Genomic DNA, 22,549 nt, shown 5'->3' on the forward strand with positions numbered 1-22,549 from the left:
ATTTATGAAAAAGGTCTATAGGTAACACCTAACCTAGTACGAAATTGCCTCAACAAACACACAAACAGCAAAACAAGAAACGGACAAATACCTGACAACAGACAGCTAGAAAAACAGGCAAACAGAGAAGTAAACAAATTAAACAAATCTGAATAGAGTTGCCTTTCAGTATCCAAATTTTAGTTGTAGCTTGCGATTCCTTTAAGGAATCTTTTTCAATGGAAGTTCGTTTCCTCTGTCTTGACTTAGGGTGGGGGTCTCCCTCTGTAAATCAAGACTGTAGATACGAGTTTCCAGTGATCTACCTGCACATTTTGTCACGTCACCTTCAGGACCCAAGTCACGTGACAAAGCTACAAACTCAATCACGTGTAAAAGATTCCTTGATGTACAACAAAAATGGTTTGTGGGCTGCATCCTGAGACGGTAACTCTATTCAAATTTGATCAACATGTTAGCATCCATCCATCCCAGTATTCATCTATCCATTCATCTATCCGTCCGTCTGTTAGGTCAGTCAGTCGGACAGTCAGTCAGCCTGTCATTTAGTCAGACGACTAGTCAGTTGGTGAGTCCGTTTGTCCGTCCGTCTGATACGTTAACCGTCAGTCGGCTCGTCAGTTAGCGAAACAGTCAAACTGACAGTTCGTGCTTACATCCGTCCGTCAGTAAGTCAGTCAGTACGCCACTCACTCGCATGTTTTGTAAACCAGGCACTTATTTTCCATTATAGGTCCTGTAGTAGCTGGCGTGGTTGGAATAACAATGCCGCGGTACTGTTTGTTTGGTGACACGGTCAACACTGCCTCCAGAATGGAATCTAATGGAGAACGTAAGAGTTCTTATTGAAAATTATAATAACAACCATTCATGTTGCCCAAATTCCGAAGTATGTTTTCAACTGCGTATAACAAAAGTTATACGTCTTACGCAGTTTTGTGATCCTGTGTCTCTTGAGAAACATTTATTAGAGACATTCTCAGTTTGTCTGTCTTAGCATTATGCAGTGGAAAACTCAAACAAAACAAAAACAAACAAACAAACAAAATTGTCATTTGGCCTGCGTAGCTGTTGGGATAGCCTGAGTTTGGTGGTGGAGCCTTGACTCCCCACCCCCCCCCCCCTCCCCCACCCCAACACACATACACATCTTAAAAATCTTAGAATGTTCTTTCAGCAGTGTTGAAAGGTTTTTTTCCTGTCGTGGGCGATCAATTGTTTCTCAGTTCCAGAAGTTAGATAGGCCGTGCTTCATTTGCAACGCATGAATTGCTTGTTACTTCAGTTATAGAATTAAGTTTGTCACTTTTTGCTTTTATAGCTCTAAGAATCCACATTAGTGAGGTCACAAAAAGAATACTGGAAGCTTTAGGAGGATTTATTGTTGAAAGCAGAGGCGAAGTTTACTTGAAGGTAAGCTAGGAACTTCAGATTGGCGTGAATTTTTTTTTAAGAGATGGTGTAGTTTCGCTTTCACTTCACGGCCCAGAGATTGCATTAGAGATATTATATGAACGAGCTTGGAGAAAAATGAGAAAATATCTCGTATGTGTTGGTTGCGGTCAATCCGCCATGGCCAATTACTTTCTTTCTTGGCATTTCACAATATAATGACGCTGCAGAAAAATTAGATATTTTGGGGGAACTGTGTCAAAAAGGCAATAAGGCGATCACTGGTGCTTGAAAGTTAATCAAGTTTTTCTACACCTTTGTGCTACTTCCAAAACGTTGAAGTCTGTGTACGTACGCGTGATTAAAGGCATGTTTATAGAAAGTTGTTTTAAAATTGTTTTAACTGTGAACGTTTCTCTGTATACTGCATATTCTTATTCACAGTTAAGTGACCTCATGTATGCTAACACGAAGGTATTTGCGTTACTGGGATTCAACTGTTTCGGCGTAGAAACAGTTGATAAAGAGTGAAACCTCCTCAATATAATGTCTTTTTTTTTTTTTCAAACACTACACCTTACATAGCCTGCTGTAACACACCTTTATTTTATCAGGGAAAAGGAAATGTGGTCACTTATTGGTTGTTGGATGCAGATCAGAAGCCAATCCACAGACCTCGACCCTCCCCCCGAGTGCCTAATGGCATCCCCTCGGACTCTCCTCTTCTTTCACTTCCGGGATTCAAGAGTACGCTTGCTGGATCTTCCACATCCATAGGAGGCGGCTTAAAACGCTCCCCGTCACTTCGCCGCAGTCAGTTCCGTAGCTCCCAGGGATCCCCGGTTCTTAAGAGATGGCAGAAGCTCGAGGATCCCCCGATCGCGAGGCATTCATTTAGAGAGAGCTTTCATTTGAAGACAGAACCGAACTCAAACCAGCAGACCAATGTATGAAAGGTGGTCTAGGTTACCTTGGTAATTGAAGTTCCACGTCTTATGTAAGGATTGAAAATGTCCTTTGCGCAAAGCAAGTAAGCCAGAAGAGACCATTATTTAAAACGAAATACCCATCGGAAATATTGGAGATGTGTTGCCAACCGAAAACAGAAATCAAGATGTGGCATTCTTTTGTGTGAGTACAACAAACGTTTTGTACTCCAAAGCCATCTTGCGATGAGCTTATGGACTCGTATAGAACTTGTTTGATAAAGAAACAATCAAACGATCCCGTCAATAAGTTATGATGCGCATGACAATTATTAAGGCAATTGACAATGCACAAAACTTAAACTAATATTGTAAATGAAGACGGACTTTAAACCCGAAAACACTTTTGATGTAAGTTGATGTAATTTTTGACCTTATTTCAATTTCAAAGTGAGCTTAATTATATTGTTTCCAACTTTTTCCTTCAGTTGAATCTACGCGTGCGCATTGTGTTTCACTCTAGCGTCCTGCGTGACAGCAGGTTTGTCACGCGCACAATAAGGCAAATCATCAAATATCTTCATTGTAGTGTAGAATCCATCACACTAATAAGTTGAGAGCTAAGTATCTATAGCTCGTTGTATGTAATTGAAAGAGAACGACGAACAAGAATCACCGAAATAGTGTGATTGAATTCCTATTGATCTTTTCTTTTAATGAAATGCCGGTGTGAAAACTTGTTTGACTAGTCTTACTGCCCTTAAGGACCTACGTCATTTCTCATGCATGGATACTACTGGATCACCAAGAGCAACACATCATTTGGCGATTTTCCCAAAGAGACGAAAAAATCATGATCACTTCTTAGCAATGTCTCCGAGTCCATAACTTGAAAATTTGGCCCGATTGTTCTATTTCTATCCTGACCATGATCACATGACTCTTGAAAGGTTAAAACTTTAAAGATTACCTTATCAGATATTTTTTTTTTAAAAACGGAAAATTAAAGTGTCGCGAAATTTTGATGGCGCGAAAATTGAGCGACTTTTATTTTATTTTTCAGTTTAGAAAAACAGGTTACAGGCACAAACAAAGATAACTATCAAAATAATTTATTTTTTCAAAAACATCTTCATCGACACTTTCTATTAGTTCCTGGAACACTTCCTTTGTACAATCCCCCACTTTTCATTAATCGCTTCCTTGTAATTTAATGTAAGTTTACAGCAATACCATTTTATTCAAACAACTTTTTATCGTTGTAGAGTTGTAGAGTCGACCTGTTAGTTGAACGTATGTTAGTGAAGTACATATTAAGCACAGTAACAAATATTTATAGTGAATCACGAAATTCCATCACCAAATTGCAAGATTTAAGTGACACGTTTTGAGAAAATTCGCTAAAATTTAATGTTGTGATATACGCCGCATATTTCAAATTCAAGAAATTTGAAACGTCGCAAAAATTTCATGTAATACGGTAGAACCCCGCTAACTCGAAGGGTTGGTGTTGATTTTCGAGTATTCTTTTGACAATCAATAACATATCCTGATGGATTTATCATTCTTTCACAATCACGAGTCACTTTGGTGCAATAAGTTTGCTTTATAACAGCGTTTTAAGGAGAACGTTTAGTTTGGGAATTTTAGCCAAAATTTTAACAAGATATATAATCACGTTATCAATGAAGATTAAAGATCAGCTGTTTTATGACATTTTGAGGTTAACCAACCGACGTTTTTGTGGGTAGTGCACCGTATAGTGCTCTACCCACTATGTCGTCAGGCATGTAAGAATGAGTGAGTGAGTGAGTGAGTGAGCGTATCCGTAATTAAACAGGGCTGAGTTGCTCGAAGCATGATTAGCGCTAACCATTGGTTAAGAGGTATTAAAACTTATAGGTTGTCATGGCATTTAACCCGGGTTAGCGCTAACCATGCCTCGACCAACTGGGCCCAGGTCCGCAGCGCATGCGCGCACTACACAAGGCACTGCCCACATGTTCGCAATGCGTACCTATTTTTAAAATAGAGTTCGAGTTATTGGGGTAAATTTGAACAACGGGAAGTAAAATTAGTTCGAGTTGGCGGCCGGGGATGGACAAATTAGCTAATAGCAAACGACTGAAAAATTGGGGTCAAATCCAGTGCAGGGGAAATCGGATTTTGTTCGAGTTAGCGGGGTTCAACTGTATTAAAAGGAAAAGGGAAACGTAAGGGTATCTGGTCAACAAATTGTAAAATTAAGTGGGTATTTTATATTGTATTATAAAACTCAAATATAATTTATAACTAAAATGCCTGCTTATATAACTATAAACAACTTGTATATATTGTAAATGTAACATATTATACAGGACAAAAATGTGCCCTTCTTTTCTGAAGTATTCAAGGTCGTTTTTATTGCTATCCATGTCTAAAGTGAAGTTTTCGAGATCAATAAAAATTGTAACACTGCAATGATGAGCCTGTGCACTTATTGTATGTAGTTACTGGGTAGGCTGGTAGATAAATGAAAAGGATTCAGGTAGGTTTGGTTAACGTTAAAGAAAGACAAGAAGGTAGTTTCAGTATGTTACAGTAAATAATTATAACAAGAAAGGAAGCGGATATGGCTTTAAGGGGAGGTTCCTACCGAAATAACTGCCTTTTTCATTTTCCTGTATAGTATGTAGAAGAGAAGCAAAATTAAAAACTTTTAACATAATCATCATGGGTCGCGAAAATAGATTGCGAACCGAATGGGTGCAAAACCTGAGAAGAAATTTGTCAGGCATGAATAAGAAATTGCAACACATGGGTTACTGTGAACAGTCCTCCCTTTGTAGTAATAACGTGGGAGATATTGTTCTGTCTTCTGTCTTGTGCTGTCTATCTGAAGAAAGGAATACAATTTCTCTTTTTTTACAGTAAAAGAAGTACCATTTCGGTAAACGTTGGTGTGTGAAAGCCCCTCCCCTTCGAGAATGGGAGTAGATAAGTAAATTATATTTGTAGGGAGGTACGTGCGTACTGTAGGTTGGAAGCTAGTATAAAGGGTTATATGTTGGCAGGTTGTAAGTTGATAGATTATAAATATGTGGGTTAATGATTATTTCGAAAGAAATCAACTGTACTTAATACAATCTTCAGTAATGTTTTTTCTTAAAAAGCAAGACTAAGATGCCGATGGTGAAAATTAAATTCATGTAATACCTGCAAAAAATAAAACCAATCGAGAACGGCTGGCCATATAATAATGGAACATGTTTGTATTCTCACTATTGAACTGGACTAAACTTGCAATGGAGGCTCTTGCGAGGGAATATATTAAAAAATATTTGCATGTGAAAAGATTCCCCAGCTTCCCGGGCCCAGCCCACCCTAGTGTTCCAGTCCAATAAAGAGAATACGAATGCGATCCAATGGATTATTGTTTCCAGTATTTACTGCAGCCGAGAAGAATTAACAATGAAAATGTTTGCATTTGGTGTATTCCTAGCTTAAGCTAAATTATAAACTTTATTAAATTAAACACCGAGGTCCAGATAGCTTTAATTAATTTACTTTTTTGAAAATTCAACTTCAAGAGAATATTCACAGACTTGAGACAGGCACTGTAACCAAGCGGTTTCCTCTTTAGATCATTGGTAGCTACTGTTTTTCATGCTAGCCATTCGTTCAACCACAATGATCTTTATTTGACATGTTCATACCATTAAAAGAATCCTTCACTATGCAAACAAAGGTGACAAGTACCCTCCCCTTCCGCCGCGAAAACCGGACAACAAACCAGGAGGCCTGGGTCGAGGCTTGAGCCAAGTGGTGTCATCACGTGTTAGATTTTGACCCAAAAAGCTTTGCAGCCCCATAACAAAACATGGCCGTAAGCTTTCTTCATCTCTCAATTTTAAGGTATTTTATTCGAAAGTTTTTGCGTTTTTATGTCGTTATAATTGTAGTTCAAGTTTTAAACGCATCCAAAATGTGATAAAGAAACCATACTTGCCGTTTTTCAGGTGTTTGCAAGCTTCTAAGTTTGTGTTTGAATGCGACCTGACTCAGCTTCACCAAGAAAACATCGCGAAGGTAGGTTTTCTTAAAACATGAAATATCGGATAACGTATTTAGTTATTTCCTGGATGAAAGCTATAAAATTATTTAAAATTGGGGTAATTAACTTTGTTAGCGCCAAGTTTGAATTTCGTGGGGTTACGCGGGGAAGAGACAATGAGAATTCCGTTGGGGTGGGGGAGGGGGTACTGCTCGCAATATTTGGTGATGGGGAGGGGAGGTTCCATCTGTTCTCCAAATCCTGACCCAATTTCAGATCAAAGTATGAAGAATTTTCGAACACCATTGTCAGACATTAGTCTCTTAAAATCCAATTGCCCATTAATTTTTAAGGCTTTCAGACCAACATGCATGACTTGAAAGCAATTAGGTGCATCGATTAAAATTAAAAAATTTGTATTAAAATCTATATAATTTTAAATATTGTTAAGCAACAATCCAATTTTTCTTTTAATTGAAAAAGTAAGGACACCGATCCGCTTTGGAAACTGTGGACAGCTGGTGGTTTGTTGTTCAAAAAGAGGAATCTGTACCTCTTTGAATACAGTGTAATAGGAAAATGCAACTTGGCTAATTTTTGGAAGATCGTATTTGGTTTTGTTGTTTTCCAGCAGTTTAGTCAGGGATAGGGTTTAAAAATCAGACTTTTGGTCTAAAATAGTGTATTATTTACTGTTAAAATTGTCAGTGGTATGAAGAATTAATTTCAGTCAACAGGTCTGAGATAGGGTTTTGTCATCTAATCTAGAACAATGTTGCAAAATGCAGCTTAAGGTTACCGTGTACCTTCAGGGGTGGCTTCAGTTAAACGGATATAGCGTCTCTCAGTTACATCACAGATACCCAAAACCCTATATCAAATTAAAGCTTATAGAACTGGGTATTCAAATATTTCATTACTTTTGCAAGAAAATAAATTCCCAGGATTTTGTAAAGTCGGAACTTGAAGGTCCAGGTCATCTTTCAAGAGTTCCAACTCAATGCGATTTTTATATTTTGGAAGTTTGTTTTTTTTCTCCAGGTCAGGATCCCAAAAGCTTAAAAAGTGTGTTGGGGTTTTCCTTAATTAGATTTCGTTCAAAACTTACAAAACCTTTTCAAAACTGCAAGAAAACCATGCGGAGTGAACGCACGGAAATGGCTTTTAAGGAAAGAATTTTTAGAATTATCAAATTCCCCGACACGCTTTTGTTGGTTATATATTTTTCTAGCATCTGGCCAAATCTTACCGAAATCGGTCAAATGGTTGTTGAGTTGTAACTCTTAAAAGTGTCCTCTGCAAGCGAAAATTAAAATTTGAGAAAACAGCGCTTGAAAAAAAATTCTCGCTACACAAACAAATACCGCCCCCTAACGCCTTTACGAAAAATTAGCCAATCATTTTGCAAGGTACTTTTTCTTCCTGTCACCCCCTGTGAAAATTTTCTCGCAGTTTTGCACGTACTTGCGCTCCAGAGTAATCAACTCCTTCACCATTTTGTTGGATATCTGCGGTGTTTGTTGTACGCGCACGTCGATTTTGTACTCTGGAATGATTATGGGAAAAACAAAATGGGGACATCATCAAGCAAAGCTGTTGGGCCGAAGCAGAAGGGGCTGAGGCGGGCAAAATTATCAGCGCTACGGAATTACCGGGTAACCACCGTAACCGCATGTATTGTCTCAGTAAAAACGAAAATTCTTGCTGCTCTTCAGTCGAAAAGCTGGCGAATAAATCTATTCGAGCCAAATATTGTTTAGAATAGCAAAGTTTTGAAATTGCGTATCGAAAGTTCGGGTGAAAATTCGCTCTTAAATGAACGTCCCAAATTGTTAATGCTGCAAATAGGAAACAAGTATCCATTTGACGCTTGAAAGAAAACGTTTTTAAACGTTTTAAAAGAACTGACTCCGTTTAACGCTTTGGAAATTACTGTAATACAGTAAGTCTTTGTGAAAACACTACAAGCAAAAGCGGTGGCTTTCCCTTTACTAGTTATCTTATAGCGACGGGCGGCGTGAGAAAAGATCAAGACATAGGACATGATTCTTAGCGTTATTTTTCAATTGCTTTTTTGTTTTGTTTCCGCTTGGCGAGACTTGTAAGTTTTACGCACCCGAACACAAGTGATTTGATAACGTTCAGCCGCAAATAAAAAAGGATGCTCATGAAGCGCGATTCACGGACTCGCGAATTGAAACATTAACAAGCGCGTCTCCAAATATTCGCTTCGCTGGAAGATTTTAAGACCTTTACCTACTTTAAAGTGTAGCCTAAAGCGTTTGTCTTCTTTTATGTCAGTGTCGTACTCGAACAAACGCAAGGTCTTCCACTAAATACAGGATATTCGAAGTGCGAGAACGTGAGGGATTCAAGACTATAGAATGGACCTTTCGCGCAAATATCGCAACGGGTGGTTACAACGGCAGCAACATGCTGTCAATCAAAGTAAAATTTCACTTCGGGTGGAAATTGCTTACGTCCAAATTTCTCGTCAAATATCTCACTCTTTTTCGAAAATTCTTTTTTTGTTTGTAAGAACTTACTGGGAAGTTTATTTTTATCTAAAAAAATGAAAATCCAAAAATTTTCTCTCTGAAGGTACACGGTAACTTTAAGGTGATGCCTGCAAAAAAAAGTTGTCGTGAAAATTTTCTCAAACTTTCCGTGATTGTTTACTACTACAAACTATTTCGAGAAATGAAATTAAAAAGATAGGTCACCATGTTCACGAAGGAGCTACAATCCGCTCAATTTACCCCATAATCGCTTGCAATATTCTCTTCCAAAAATGAGTCTATTTGATCAGTTATTGCCATGTCTGGTGGCAACAGAAGTAACATAGATAAAATGTAACTTAGAAAAACGTTAAGGTGAATTCCTTGGCAGGGAAGCAAAGTATGAAGCAGTATCGACCCAAAACTTTTCTTGCGTGCGAGTTCTCAGTATCACTATTTTATGCCCACTAGAGGTGGGCAAGCTCATTTCTGGCAATAATTCATTTTTCTGATGTCAAATTTTTCTAAAAAAGTTTAAACATAGAGGATAATAGCTAAGTTAAAACAAGGGGAACAAAAAGAAAGATCACCATGCTTGTTTAGGAGGAAATAGCCATTTATTTATTTACTAGGCTCAGCATAATAATAGGAAAACAGACTATATGTTTTCAATGCGCGTGCGCTTAGCGCGTGCTAATGACGCAAGAAATTATGTGCAGTAAGAATGTGCAATGCAATACGATGGAATAACCTTCACATGGTGTTGGTGTAGGGTGAGGTGTTCAGTCCCAGTGGTGCACCACCACCAAACAAATCACTGAGTAACCTCCCTCCCTTTGGTGATACAGATGGCAGGCCATAATGTAAATCCCGAGTTATGTGACAAAGAGCTTGATAGAATAACAACAATATGGTCGTGGCATAGAACAACTGCATTAGAATTGGCATTAATTTGTAATCTTTTTTGCAAACAAGAACATGTGAAAAATAATACTGTTGTAACCTGACCATGTGGTAAAGCTGCATTAGTTTTTTGTTGATTGTTACATCTAAGGAGGTTAAAGGAGTTTATGTACAGAATTTCAAATTGTGTGAGTTTTGTTCGTCTGTAATAGAACAGTACAGTAGACTTGGCGTTTGGAGCATAACCCTGTGATTTGTCTACTTTGTTTGTTTGTTTTTCTTTTTTTTTTTTTAAATATCATCTAGTTATCTATAAAGCAACAATTATTGTGAAAAAAATTTGAGTTACTGGGCCTGAGTTTTTAATGTCTGCATATTTTTGTATTACAGGATCAGAGGCATGATGAGATGATGGAAGATGTGCACTGCTCAAGTGGTGACCAGCTGGACAGTGTAGATAATCTTTTGTTTTGTTCTATCAATAGTGAACCAAGCATTAAAAGGAGAAGTGTTGTGAAATGTGCAAGCACATTGAGATAGCAGTACAAATTTTGTACTGCTATCTCGAGCTTAAATTGTATTTACATGTATTATGGGTTGGGTGACTTTTGTTTGGACAATCAGAATTGAGCTTTGGACAAATGAGTAACCGACAAACAACAAAATTTCAAACAGTGGTTTTTGGATTTGATACTAACAACACTTCTCCTTTTAATTTAGGCATGCAGCTATATTAACAGAGAAAGTGCACGATTACATGTAATTCCCCCAGCTATGTGAACGCAATAGTCTGAAAGTTTTTACTAGACTACTATAATGTCTACTGACCATTCAACTTGAATGCAAGTTTGTAAGGGGCACAGGGAAAACTTGAAATTGCTTTTGTTTCATGAAATTTCATGGTTAATTTGTGCTGTGAGAATGGGGATTTGTAAACAAACACTTTCTTTGTACATTGTAGCTGCATCTCCAAGTAAAGTTCTGCTGTCCCACGTCTGCATCCAGTTATCAGACAAAAGACCAACTTTTACTTTGGTTGTCTTGTTATTTTTATTTATTTATTTATTTATTTATTTATTTATTTATTTTTTAATTTTGGCATTCTGAAGACTTTATAGTATTGATTGAAGTTTTGGCATGCAAAAGTTAAGAACGATCAAGGTAGCAATAACTCTGAACGGAAATTTATTACAAAAGAAAAAGGAAACCACAGTAATTGAGTGCAGGAAACATTCATTCAATAGAGGTTACCAGATAAAACTTGAATGTGATCTCAAAAACAGAATTTTCCCCCTCTGAATTGATCATTTAGATCATTATGCTAGAGATGAATAATCCGCCTGAGATGAACTTGGGCAAAAATTGTTACTGCAAATATGTGTCTTTGATATTTAGCAATATTATTTGCCGAAGGCAAAGTAAATATTCACCAATATTTACTAAGCCTAAGGCAAATGATTGTTTTAGTATAATTACTCAGGTGATTATCAGAGAAAAACAAGAACCGTCTGGAAAATGTCAATTTTTTTTGTTTCTTTCAAATTGTCACACATCCACGAACAGAGATACGCAGTCTGCCGATCAAATACTCAATCGAAATCACATGCTCAATCGATAAACTGCACATGCCTCAAGCAGTGTTCTTTAACTGCCGCTTCATTGAGATGAAACATTGCCTTCTGCGAATGAATGTTGGGTTTCTCCGACCCATTTACCAAAATAGATGGAGATGAACCAGGCTGGGATCACAAGTGTTAGTGATAGCACTTTATCGCACAATTTCTTGTTGACATGATGGCTTTGCCAGTAAACAGACGTTTATAAATAATATCCCTCGGAGACAAGCTGCTTCAGGACCGTAGGAATTAAGTCGAAATTGGCTTCACTAAACAAGTACACGGTTGTCGCAGATGACATTTTTTGTGGTGAGGCGGTGACTTGTGGTGGTCGAGAGCTGCTCGAACCGACAACAAACTAGTTTTCAGATTATAAAAACTGGACATCGTCTTTTCTCCTCACTGAAACGTAAAACTAAGAGAGACATTTACTCATCTTTTTTACCGCCATGCTTTCAAATTCTGTCTTAAATTTGTTTTGTTTGCGAAATCATTCTGTTAAATAAAGAAAATCAGTTGCACGAATTTAACTCGATTTGTTGTCTTCATTTTAGACTAAGCCATCGACATCGACAATATTCAATAATATTTACACCTGTACAAGGGTTTTTTTTATAACAATTAGCAAAATTTTGATATCTTGCCTTCAAAAAGTGTCACCTTTGATTTAGCTGCATCTTTAGTGCCTTTCGGAATTGCATTTTCTTTCATCCTATTTACTTCTTCCTCAGAAACATCAACAAATCGCTAAGCAGCCATTTTGACAATGGAAGCTCCGGCTATAATCACCTCGCCTAAGGTGATTATAGCAGGATATGATGCAATCCTCGACCAATCAGATCAACAGAATCTCTATAATCACCTAAGTAATATTATACTAATGTTACATGACTATTGACACTGCCAACCACTGAACTGCCGAATATTATAAAGGAAAAGTGCAGAATAACTGTTTGGATATAGTTTCCAACTCTTTAATTTCTGGATCACAAATTTAAAAACCAGCAACTGAACATGCAACTGTATGAAACTTGAAAGGTGGCCAAACTGATATCCATCACAACAAGTTTAGTTTCCAAAAAGGTCACAATTTGAACCGCAGGAACAGGAAATAAAACGTTGTTCACGACCAGTATAAAAGAATGTCAAACTTCAGATTCTCATGCATTAAAAATTTGCGCCATAGGATCTTCAACTTTCACAAACAGACAGTTTGTCACTCTAAAGATTGTTTTACTTCACAAAGATGACATGGATGCTTTTCATGCAGATAGTAAACTCTTAGAAACAAAAAATGCTGACACAGCACAGTGACTGTTTTACATGGGTGATGAAGGAAATAGCAGGCTTGCTTGATTTTCTGTCCATTGGAATTATTAAATTATGTACCATCAGTCTTCCTGGAAGTCAACCCAAACTACACACATCAAAAAGCTACATCACACTGTGGGACATTTTATGACCATATAATCATGCCAATCACTGCAAATTGAAATAAACATTTAAACTGTGGGATATACTTGGGTGTACTCTAGACAAGCAGAACTTTACTTGGCTCGTGTGTTTATTTTAATAAAGAGCAGATTGATATTTTTGACCCAAACAGGCCAAAATTTCTTTCCTCAGAATTTCAACTTAGATAAGCACTCGATTTTAGAATAATATTTCTGTCATTACTCCAGAACAGATTGGAATTTTTTTACACTTCTAGCATTAAATTGAATACTATAACTGTCCACCTCTGGCCTCATGTGAAATAACAAATGTTGATTGATTCCCAGTATGTTTTTTTTTCTATTATTATTATTATTATTATTATGCCTCAACAAATCAGATCACGAGATGAAACAACAACAAAATCAAGGAGACTGTTGGAAATGAAACAAAGCTTAGGTTAATTTTGACATTGGAAAACCTTTCTTCTCTCTTAGCATTGATTTCACCGCTATGTGACCTTGAAAATCAAAAACACATTTAGCAAAGGTCTTCCCTAAAATGAACAAGAAGTAAACTGACTCATTGTTCTTCCAACAATTCTGGGACCAAAATGCCAGAAAAACTCAGTTGGACAAAAGATTTGGAAAAAAAATACACTAAGCAATAAACTCAATGAAGAATTTATTGTGGTGATGACTTGGACTATAGCTTGTAAGCCAATTTTCTTAAACTCAAAAGTCTTCTGATTGTGTTAGCTGTTGACATAAGGAATCCAAACAAACTGCGAGTTTAATACATGACCATTTGAAGTTTACGAAAAATCAGGGAATGAGTAAGAACACCGGAACATTAAACATTTGTTATGTTAAGTGAGGCTTTCGTTGGATGATAACAATATTCAGTTTAACGTTTGAAATTTAATCCGTTCAGGATTTGTGAAGGTATTATCAAATCATGAGCAGGATGTGTAGAGAATTTGAATAAAGTAATTTGTTTACAATTTTTTGGTCAAAATTCAGGAAGTTACTTTGTCACAAGCAAAATATTTAAGGACTCTCTGTATAGACATCACACTGTTGCCATGGAAACAGGCAAGAAGAATAACCAAAATCATCAGCTGGGAAATATTATTTTGACGACAACAAAAGTATAGCTGAAATCAAAGTGATTAGCAGTTTGAGATCAAGTCAGAAAAACAGACATTTTTTATGCAAGGCTGTCTTTTGGTAACATTAATTTTATCAATCTGCTCTTTGTTAAAATGGGGCTGGTTATGTAATCATTGCCAGGCTGTAACATGCCTACATCAGACATGAAGACCTGCTCGCAGTTGTTGAAAGAGTAGATAACATTATCCAGCGGAAAAGTGGCTATCCAGTGGATAATATGTGATAGTTGAGTACATTTATCTACTAGATAGTGGTTTAGCTGCTGGATAAAGTTATCCACTCTTTGAACAACTGGAGCCAGAATGTCTCTTGTTAGCATTAGCCCAGCATTGATGTTTATGTAGCCATCCCAGGGATTTGAAGTGTCTACATGTGCTATGGCTATTCTTTTTCCTGTTATCTCTACAATGTGTAGGCAAGTGTCCCAAGCCTGTCTGCTTCTAATGCTTTTTGACAATTCAGTTTAGCTTCATTTGTTATGCGCTGATCCTTTCAATTTAGATGGGACATTTGTCTACACTTTGTGGAGATGTCAAGTAAACAAATAGTCATGGGCCATGTAGACACTTAAGGTTACGCTAAACCTTTTTGACTGTGTTATGTGCAAAGACCTGTAAGCACTCAGCTCTAGAGTAAAGTATCCAAAGCTGTACATCATTGTAAAGCTTAAAGAAAGGAGAATCTTGAGAAATGAAACTTTCTTAACTAAAACTGTACCCACTACAAGACCTTAACTAGAAATTTAGTGAGGAATATAAACATGAATTACCCGCGCAACCACTTCACTTAACTTAACATCCGGTGATTGCAAGATTTTTGGCAGTGTCAGGGATTTTTGAAGTTTGTTTTAGTTTTAAAATTATAACCTCAAATGCAAAAAATGGCAGTCAGAAATCAATTGTCACTTTGTTTTAAAAACTTTGTCAGAGATTTTTGAGATCAGTTTTCAAAACAAAGGAAAAGTGACTTGAAGTCTGATTTATGATTTCTGTCCACCATCTTTTGCAACTGAGCTTGTAAATTTAAAACCAAAGCAGACTTAGAAAATCCCAGACACAATTTTAGAGGCCAATACCTCCTAAACATTTTGTAACCACCTTGTGTTCAGTAGAGTGAAGTGGTCATGCTGGTAAGTCACATTTATAAACCTCAGTAAATTTGCACTTCAGGTTTTGTAGTGGGTACAGTTTTGAGTAAGGAAGTTTGATTTCTTACGTTTCTCCTTTCTTTAAGCTTTAAAATGATGTACAGCTTTGGATACTTTTCTCTAAAGCTGAGCGCTGACAGGTCCTTGTGCATAACACAGTCAAAAAGGTTTAGTGTAACCTTAAGGAGGCTCGCAGCAGTTTTTCTGGACTTAGGGTGGAAGTTTTGAAATTACAATCTCGCATACAAGATAAACTTCGATCTCCTTCATACTACATCATCATTTCAACATATGATCAAAGTTAATTTTCTCATTGGTTTCCAAGCAACAACTTTTGCCATAGCAATGGTAGCGCATAGCCTCTCATTTGAAACATTGTCGACTATCTCGAAATCTATTCAGACACTTTATGACAAAACTGAAGGGACTTGAACTACTCAATCTAGACAACTTGATTGAGTAGTTTAAATCCCTAAAGTTTTGTCATAAAGTGTCTAAATAGATTTCGAGATAATTGACAATGTTTAAAATGAGAGGCTATGCGCTACCGTTGCTATGGTAATAGTTGTTGCTTGGAAACCGATGAGAAAATTAACTTTGATCATATGTTGAAATGATGATGTAGTATGGAAGAGATCGAAGTTTATCTTGTATGCGAGATTGTTATTTCAAAAGTTCCACCCTTTGTCCAGAAAAACCGCTGCGAGCCTCCTTAAGTTTGCTTGGTTCACTATTATTAGTAGACAAAAACAACACGCACTAAGTTTGCAGTGGAAAAAGTTTTATTTTGTTTAACAATGAGGAAAAAAATGAATAAAAAAAATCTAGCCAACCACCTCCCTGCGTTTTGGGTCGCTTCCACTCTGGTCTGAGTTGGTCTGTGTTCCTTTGTCCTCATTAAATATTCCAACTTTGAAATCCTGTCAAGTTTTATCTGATCTTGTAATTTCTAAGGGGTGATGTGAACACCGGGAGATTCACTGTTGATCCACAAGTGGATATGACAACATGAAAGCTGGTGACGGTTTGTTTCCCTGTCCTCTAGAGTCCAATCCAACTTTGCCTGGATACCCCATTTCCTCAATTTCTATTTCAGTGCCAATCAGTTTGAAAGTGGTTGGAATGTGCTTGTTTCATAATTTGGCCTTTCGGTAAAATAAAATAAAATTTTCCCCAAATTCAATGTTTGGTGTTAAATCTTCCACTGTCTTGGATGAAAAAAACAGGCGTCGCTGTTCTAGAGCAAGGTCGGCGTTTCATCATAGGAGGAGGAGGACAAGACCGGTTCAGCGTGCCGTCTACCATTTCCCCGGCCGCACCTTGTCATATAGCAAATCAAAGAGCACCATAAAGTCTCGTGGAGGGTAGTTCTTTCTGTGAAGCTGCCAAAAGTGAAATTTGCCGCCCCTTATCCCGCCATTTAGTCGCAAAATCCAAGCAGAAAAAAATTTTAATGTGTAAAGAAAGCCAACCTAAATTTTTCCTAGTAAAATTTTTTATGTTCCCCAGCCTGCGGTAAATCTCGGTTTATGTGCATGTTGTCTCAATGTTTGGCGTGAAATAAAAGGCAAACAATGGCATTTTGACAAAAACTGTTTATGGTTTTTAAGAGTTTGAACTGGGAAATGAAAATATGCACACAGCTTCGGACGACGTAGAAAGCACGTGCAATATTATGCTGATTTGTGGTGAAAAATTTTTTATGAAAGCTGTCAAATGTTTTGAATGCATTTGTAAACAAAGCTTGCATAATTTAGTGCGGGCTTGTTACGATTTTCTTGGTCAATTTATTTTAAAGAGATGAAAATTTGGGCTGATTGCAAATCAATTTTCTGGAATCGTATATCAAACAAAGGAAGAGTTTCAACCGATTTCCAAACCCAAAAAGTGGCATGAAAAAACAAGGCGAAGCCGAGTTTTTTTTAGACCAACTTCGCGTTGTTTGGAAATCGGATGAAACTCGATCGAGTGTTTGATATAGCTTCTCAAACCATTAATAATTCTTGGAAAAATTGAAGGAGAAAGTTTACCCAATTTTATGATAATTTAGAGCACATTTGCCAAGCCGCCTTCACGGTAATGATTTTCCTTTTTGATTCATGAATTATTAATTATTTGAGAAAGAGATATGACCTGTGACATCATTAGACAACAGTAAATCTATAAGCATTTTGTTTTGTTTTTTCTAATAAAAATAAAGAGCCAAAGTAGGACCAACTGAATTCTTTAAACTGTTATGTCACATGATGTCATAGTACATTTCTCTGTCAATTTCATCTGATCACAGGCAGCCCAAACACTATACATGAACACAAACACTTGAAAGGTGTAGGATTCTTGTATTGTGTACTTGGGGTCCTGGAATCTGAACAAAATTCATCAAGAAATTGTTTTTTGAATATAGTAGCTGTGTTCCTTCAAGAATTATTGTTGGAGACAAAATGTTAATTTTCAACAAAACTGAAAGATGTTTTAGATAGAAAATTAATTTGTGAAAAGGATAATTGATCATTTTGGTGGAATATAATAATTTTACTAAATAAACCCCATCAGGCAGCTGGTATATCAGAGAATATTAAAAAATAATAATAATAAACAAGTAAAGGATAATGCCCAAGGCTGAGAGATTGTCTAAAAAAGTAAACAGTTGGCCAGAAACAAAGCTTCAAGGGAAACTGTGAAATTTTGAGGACAATCTTTAAATTTTAGGGCATTATCATCCAATATACCAGAAAACCAGAAAGGGGTTTATTTATTCATAACCCTCTGATTAATTCCTTAAACACGTACGCTTTAATGTGAAAATGAAAAAACAGCCAGTGCTAGCCACAGCATAACTGCAGGAAAATAAATGTAAGCTGACTAGTTTGTTGGTTTGGATTGAAACATCAAAAGCCTAAAACTGTGATGTTTTCTTTGTTTTTGCTCGTTGAAAAAATCAGGCAACGGTTATCATCTAATACCCGCTGTCTAATTTTGTACTATGTGACGTGTTTTGTTAATCAGTGGGTTACAAGAATAAATAAACAATTGTTTGTCTCATGATGTTGTTACTTAAGTTGTAGATCACAATTTTCTACCACTTAAGTGACTACATTGGGAGACAAACATTTATTTTATTTATTATTAAAGAAAATTTGGTTGGTAAAGTTTAGTTCATAATTTTTCATTGAAAGGAAAAGATCAATAAATTTTTGTCATAATTTGGTGATTATACAGTCAAACAAAATTTGAAAAGGCAGTACCCTTCATTTAAAAACTTTGGAAAATGTTTTGGCTCAAAGTTAAGAATTTGGAGTGCAAGGATTTTGCGACTGCAGAAAATGCTCAATGCGCAGAAAAACTTGATTAGGCAGCAACACAGCAAGTAGGCTGTAAGCATGGCGAAGGTGGGGAGTTTCCCACCCTGCTTACAGACTACAAGGCTAAACAGCAAAGAATCCCCTCAACAAGGCTTCCAGCTCAATCCGAATTGCTACATGTTAGTCGACAGAGAGGGGCGTGCAGGGTCCCCAGCCTCTTAAATGTCCCCCCTATCACCATCCATCAGAGTAGCCTGACCATAGCCCCGTCACTTAAACACCTAAGTTTTTCATCCTTGACAATGGAAGTGAAACAAGCATCTCGACCCAAATAACTTCCCCCCGTAATAATTTAGCAATGTGGTATCCAAGCAAAGCTGAATCAAACCCAGAAGACAAAAGAAAACAAACCCTCACCTCCCTCCATGTTGTCATGTCCTCTTGTGAATTAACAGTGAATCTCCCAGTGTCCACATCACCCCTCAGAAATCAGTCGACCAGAATAAACTCTCCAGGATTCTCGGTTGGAATATTCCAGAAGACGCCAGAAACACATACCTTCTCAGAGCCAGAGTTTCCGCAACCCAATGGCAGGGAGATGGTTGGCTAGATTGTGAGTGTGCCGCCAGTTTGTGTTACCTGCTAATAAAGCTTAGCAAAAACAATAAAAATTAATTATTATAGATACAAATCAGGCTCATTGATACCAAAAAACCCGAAAAGATCCTTCAGCCACTAGTTTTATTTTTCCAAATCCCTACAGGTTTTCTAGAGAAAAACCAGAAATAATATTATGAAACAGTTGAAGTTGATTTCTTTGATTAGCCAAGGTGCCATTTTTTGACCAAGGCGAACACTATAAATTTCATGTTCAATAATATAAATTTGTACATAATTTGTGTAAAGTGGCTGAAAGATGTCATCTGTCTAACAAAAAACCCCAAATAAACCATTTCTTCCTAGAAGTATCACTTTAAAAAGCTTAAAATAATTTCAGTGTCAATGAGCTTGAGTTCTAGAAAACAAAGGAAGCAGAGTAATTGCATCTATATATGGAAAAAATTGTTGCCGATTAATTTGTTTCATTATCCCTGCAAGCCCCTTATGGGGAGAGGACGAACTTTTAAAAAAGAACATTTTGTAAAATAATGTGAACAATGTGTCCGAGAAACTTAAAATAGTTACCTACATGTAGTGCTCCATTTTTGCATAACAGTGATTACTTAATATATTTAAAAGCTGCTTCCTTTGTTTTGAAATGAGTAAAACATTACTTAGACTAACTAACCTAGCCCCAATCATGATCATGTTGAGCATTAAGTGCATCCTACTGTAAACAACAACAGAGTCTGTTTGTCATGTAATGCTAAAAGAATATACAAATTGGATGAAAATACTGTTCTGACATCAGTGTGGAATAGTCTAAAATGTTAAATTATTTTGAGATGTCATTTCACAGTGAAGCCAAAAAAGGAGTGAATTATTGTCACCATCATTTCAAATATGCTGCACTGTTTCAGTACTGTCAAAACTCATTTCCTTTCCCAATTCATTAATGCTTAATGCATTATACATTTTTGTTCAACATGATCATGACTGAAATATGTAGGTCATAATAAAATGTAAATTTAAAACAGTGATGGACACTGCTATTACATTAATTTTGAATGATAAATGGCATTAACAGGCAAACTCTGAACTTCAAAACTGCAACCAACAATTATGTTTAACATGTAATTTGATCTCAATTTATTTAGAAGAATCAATTAAAAGTTTTGTTCTGTCAGTTCAAAAGGCCTTGTCCAAGGCTTGTGTTTGGTGAGTTTCAAGGTATCTTGTCCTCTTTCTTTTCTGTTGGTTATCAGCACTATAATATTGTTGCAATAAAAATAGTTGGATTTTGAACAGAAGAACTGGCAATTCACTCTGGTCTTCAGTGAAGTTTAAGACTCATTCAATTTGGTCACAAAAAATTATCAAGAAATTATTTTCCTTCAAGAGGTTGAAAAAGGCCCGATAAAGTGTAAATCCCTTTCAGCAGTTCCATCACTGTTTTGAATACAAGTTTAGCGCAGAAGTTGGAGGAATAAGATTTTGGCAAATCTCTGAGCAATTAAAATAAAGGCCAGCTATCAGCTCTTCATTTCACATTCTAAATCATGGTAAACTAATAAGTGTAAATACGTTTCTTCGGAAAAAAACGTTTTAAATTCGACCATTCACTTCTATCGCAGAAGCTTCATCAGTAAAATGATGTGTAAAGACATGGTTTTCAGAGATAAAAAGCCATGTTTTACACTTCATTTTGCTGATGAACTTCTGCGATTGAAGTGAAAGCTCCAAAATTTAAAATCCTTTTCTCTGAAGAAAAGAATACACACACGTTAGCTTACATTCCGGAGATAAGAATGAATCTTGCTGCTAAAACGAAATGAACATTGGAATGCCAGCACAAATTCAGTCTGAACAATGAACTTATTCCTCCAACTGGGTACAAACAAGTGTCTCACTTCTGTGTTAAAAACTTAATCCACCAATATTTTCTCTACTGCAATGTTTCATGCTGGATCATCAAACAAACCTCACGTGAAAGACAATTTCTATCACTTTCTCTTCTCATTTTTTTTTTTGGTTTTGTTTTGAACACAAAATGTTAACTGACTGTTGATTTTGATGTTTAGTTTCATATGATCTTCAAACTACATGAACTGAATACCTCTGAAGGACGTTTTTTTCTGGCCAGGGTAACTTATGAATTCTGTAAATTTGTGCTACAGGGTATTAATACATGTAGTAGGAAAAGAAAACCTTTAAAAAAAAAAGAATGCTCTGAGTATAGTTGAAAGCTGTGTAAGAGCATGGTAATTTTCCATACCATTTTTAAGGGAAAATAAAAGATCTGTCTATTTTTTAGTTGTAAAACCTTTTTTACTATCAAACAAAAATGGACACTTGTTTGTATACTTGATGGCAGCACACTCACAAGAGAAGGCGTCAAACAAACTTGCCAACCAAACCAGCAAAATTTACTGAAAAAATAGACAATAATAATTACTGTCTATTTTTGTATTGGCTTCTGCTAAAGTTTGCAAATTATGAAAAATTTAGTCACAATACAGCATCATTTGAGTACATTCTAAGATTGGCTAAATTTAGTACCAAACATCCAGTAAAAGTGGTTAATTCAAATTCGAATTATGGAACTAAATAAGGTACAGGTAATGCCCTGCATTATCCTTGGATGGTTGGCAAGCTTTGGTTTGCTCAGTATTATTTAACCAGCTACAGAAGATGATTTTTTTTTTTTTTTGCTAGCTAGGGGTAATTTTACTGACAAAAAAAGAAATAAATTGCTTTCATTGAGCCATTACTCCTAAGATGAAATGTCTTATTTGCGATATTATTATTATATATTTCTAGAAATCGTAAAGCATTGCAAAAATCAGATAGGATGTTGGCTCATAAACTAAATGGAAGACAAACAATTTGTAGCTGGTTAAATAGTAATGGGCTGAAAAACTATCAAAACATAAAGTGAAAAAATCAAAATTTCCAAAGCAATGGCTAAATTGAATGGGGGTTGTGGAACAACAGCTGGGTGAAAAACCTCCCTGTACATCCACTTGCTCCTAGGAGGAAAACCCCGGGCCAGCTGTACCCCACATTCAAAGACCTCCCGGGCAGGGTCAGAGTTCATTTAAATTTGTAAAGCTTTGGAAAAAGTTAATTACATTAAAATAATGAAAGTAATCTAGGGGCTCTATAAAATTCAAACCAATCTATATGCGTTTGAAGTCATCTGGATTCTTCTTGTCCCCGCTGTCCTCAAGTCCAGCCTCTCCACTGTCCACTCCACAAAATTAATGTCTACCTTCTATCCATCTGGTTTTCTTCTTTGTCTGCCAAAAAAAGGGAAACTAACTTTAGAGACTCTGTTCAATGTGTTACACAAATATATACATGTATCTGTTGTAAAATTAATTCAAATTTTTGAGATTTTTTAATGAGAGCAATAACAATCGGGGTGGTTCTTTGAATTTGCATGCTCATGCACTCTTTCTTTCATTAATTTTCATTTCGTTGTTTTCACTTTTTGTCCAGGTATCTTTCCTATTGAGTAGAAGTT

General features: G+C 36.4%; 2 protein-coding genes across 9 annotated transcripts in view; both read left to right on the forward strand.

Annotated features, from left to right (window-relative positions):
* The window catches only part of LOC146458542 (atrial natriuretic peptide receptor 1-like), a 65,631-nt gene extending 60,853 nt beyond the window's left edge, over positions 1-4,778 (forward strand). For all 8 annotated transcript variants that reach the window (XM_085091015.1, XM_085091016.1, XM_085091014.1 and 5 more), the window contains 3 exons: positions 734-832; positions 1,322-1,413; positions 2,007-4,778. In XM_085091015.1, the coding sequence (XP_084947141.1) occupies positions 734-832; positions 1,322-1,413; positions 2,007-2,345 (530 nt within the window). In that variant the 3' untranslated portion in view covers positions 2,346-4,778. The remainder of the gene's footprint in view (positions 1-733; positions 833-1,321; positions 1,414-2,006) is intronic.
* Positions 4,779-5,480: 702 nt separating this feature from the next.
* On the forward strand, positions 5,481-21,414 carry LOC146458543 (uncharacterized). Its single transcript, XM_085090881.1, has 3 exons — positions 5,481-5,489; positions 6,213-6,386; positions 10,143-21,414. The coding sequence occupies exons 1-3, from the start codon at positions 5,481-5,483 to the stop codon at positions 10,290-10,292; spliced, it is 333 nt and encodes a 110-aa protein (XP_084947007.1). The 3' UTR covers positions 10,293-21,414.
* Positions 21,415-22,549: the final 1,135 nt, after the last annotated feature.

The sequence above is a fragment of the Pavona decussata genome, unplaced genomic scaffold, assembly GCF_977016875.1.
Source record: "Pavona decussata unplaced genomic scaffold, jaPavDecu1.1 SCAFFOLD_233, whole genome shotgun sequence".
In the NCBI taxonomy this organism is placed as follows: domain Eukaryota; kingdom Metazoa; phylum Cnidaria; class Anthozoa; order Scleractinia; family Agariciidae; genus Pavona; species Pavona decussata.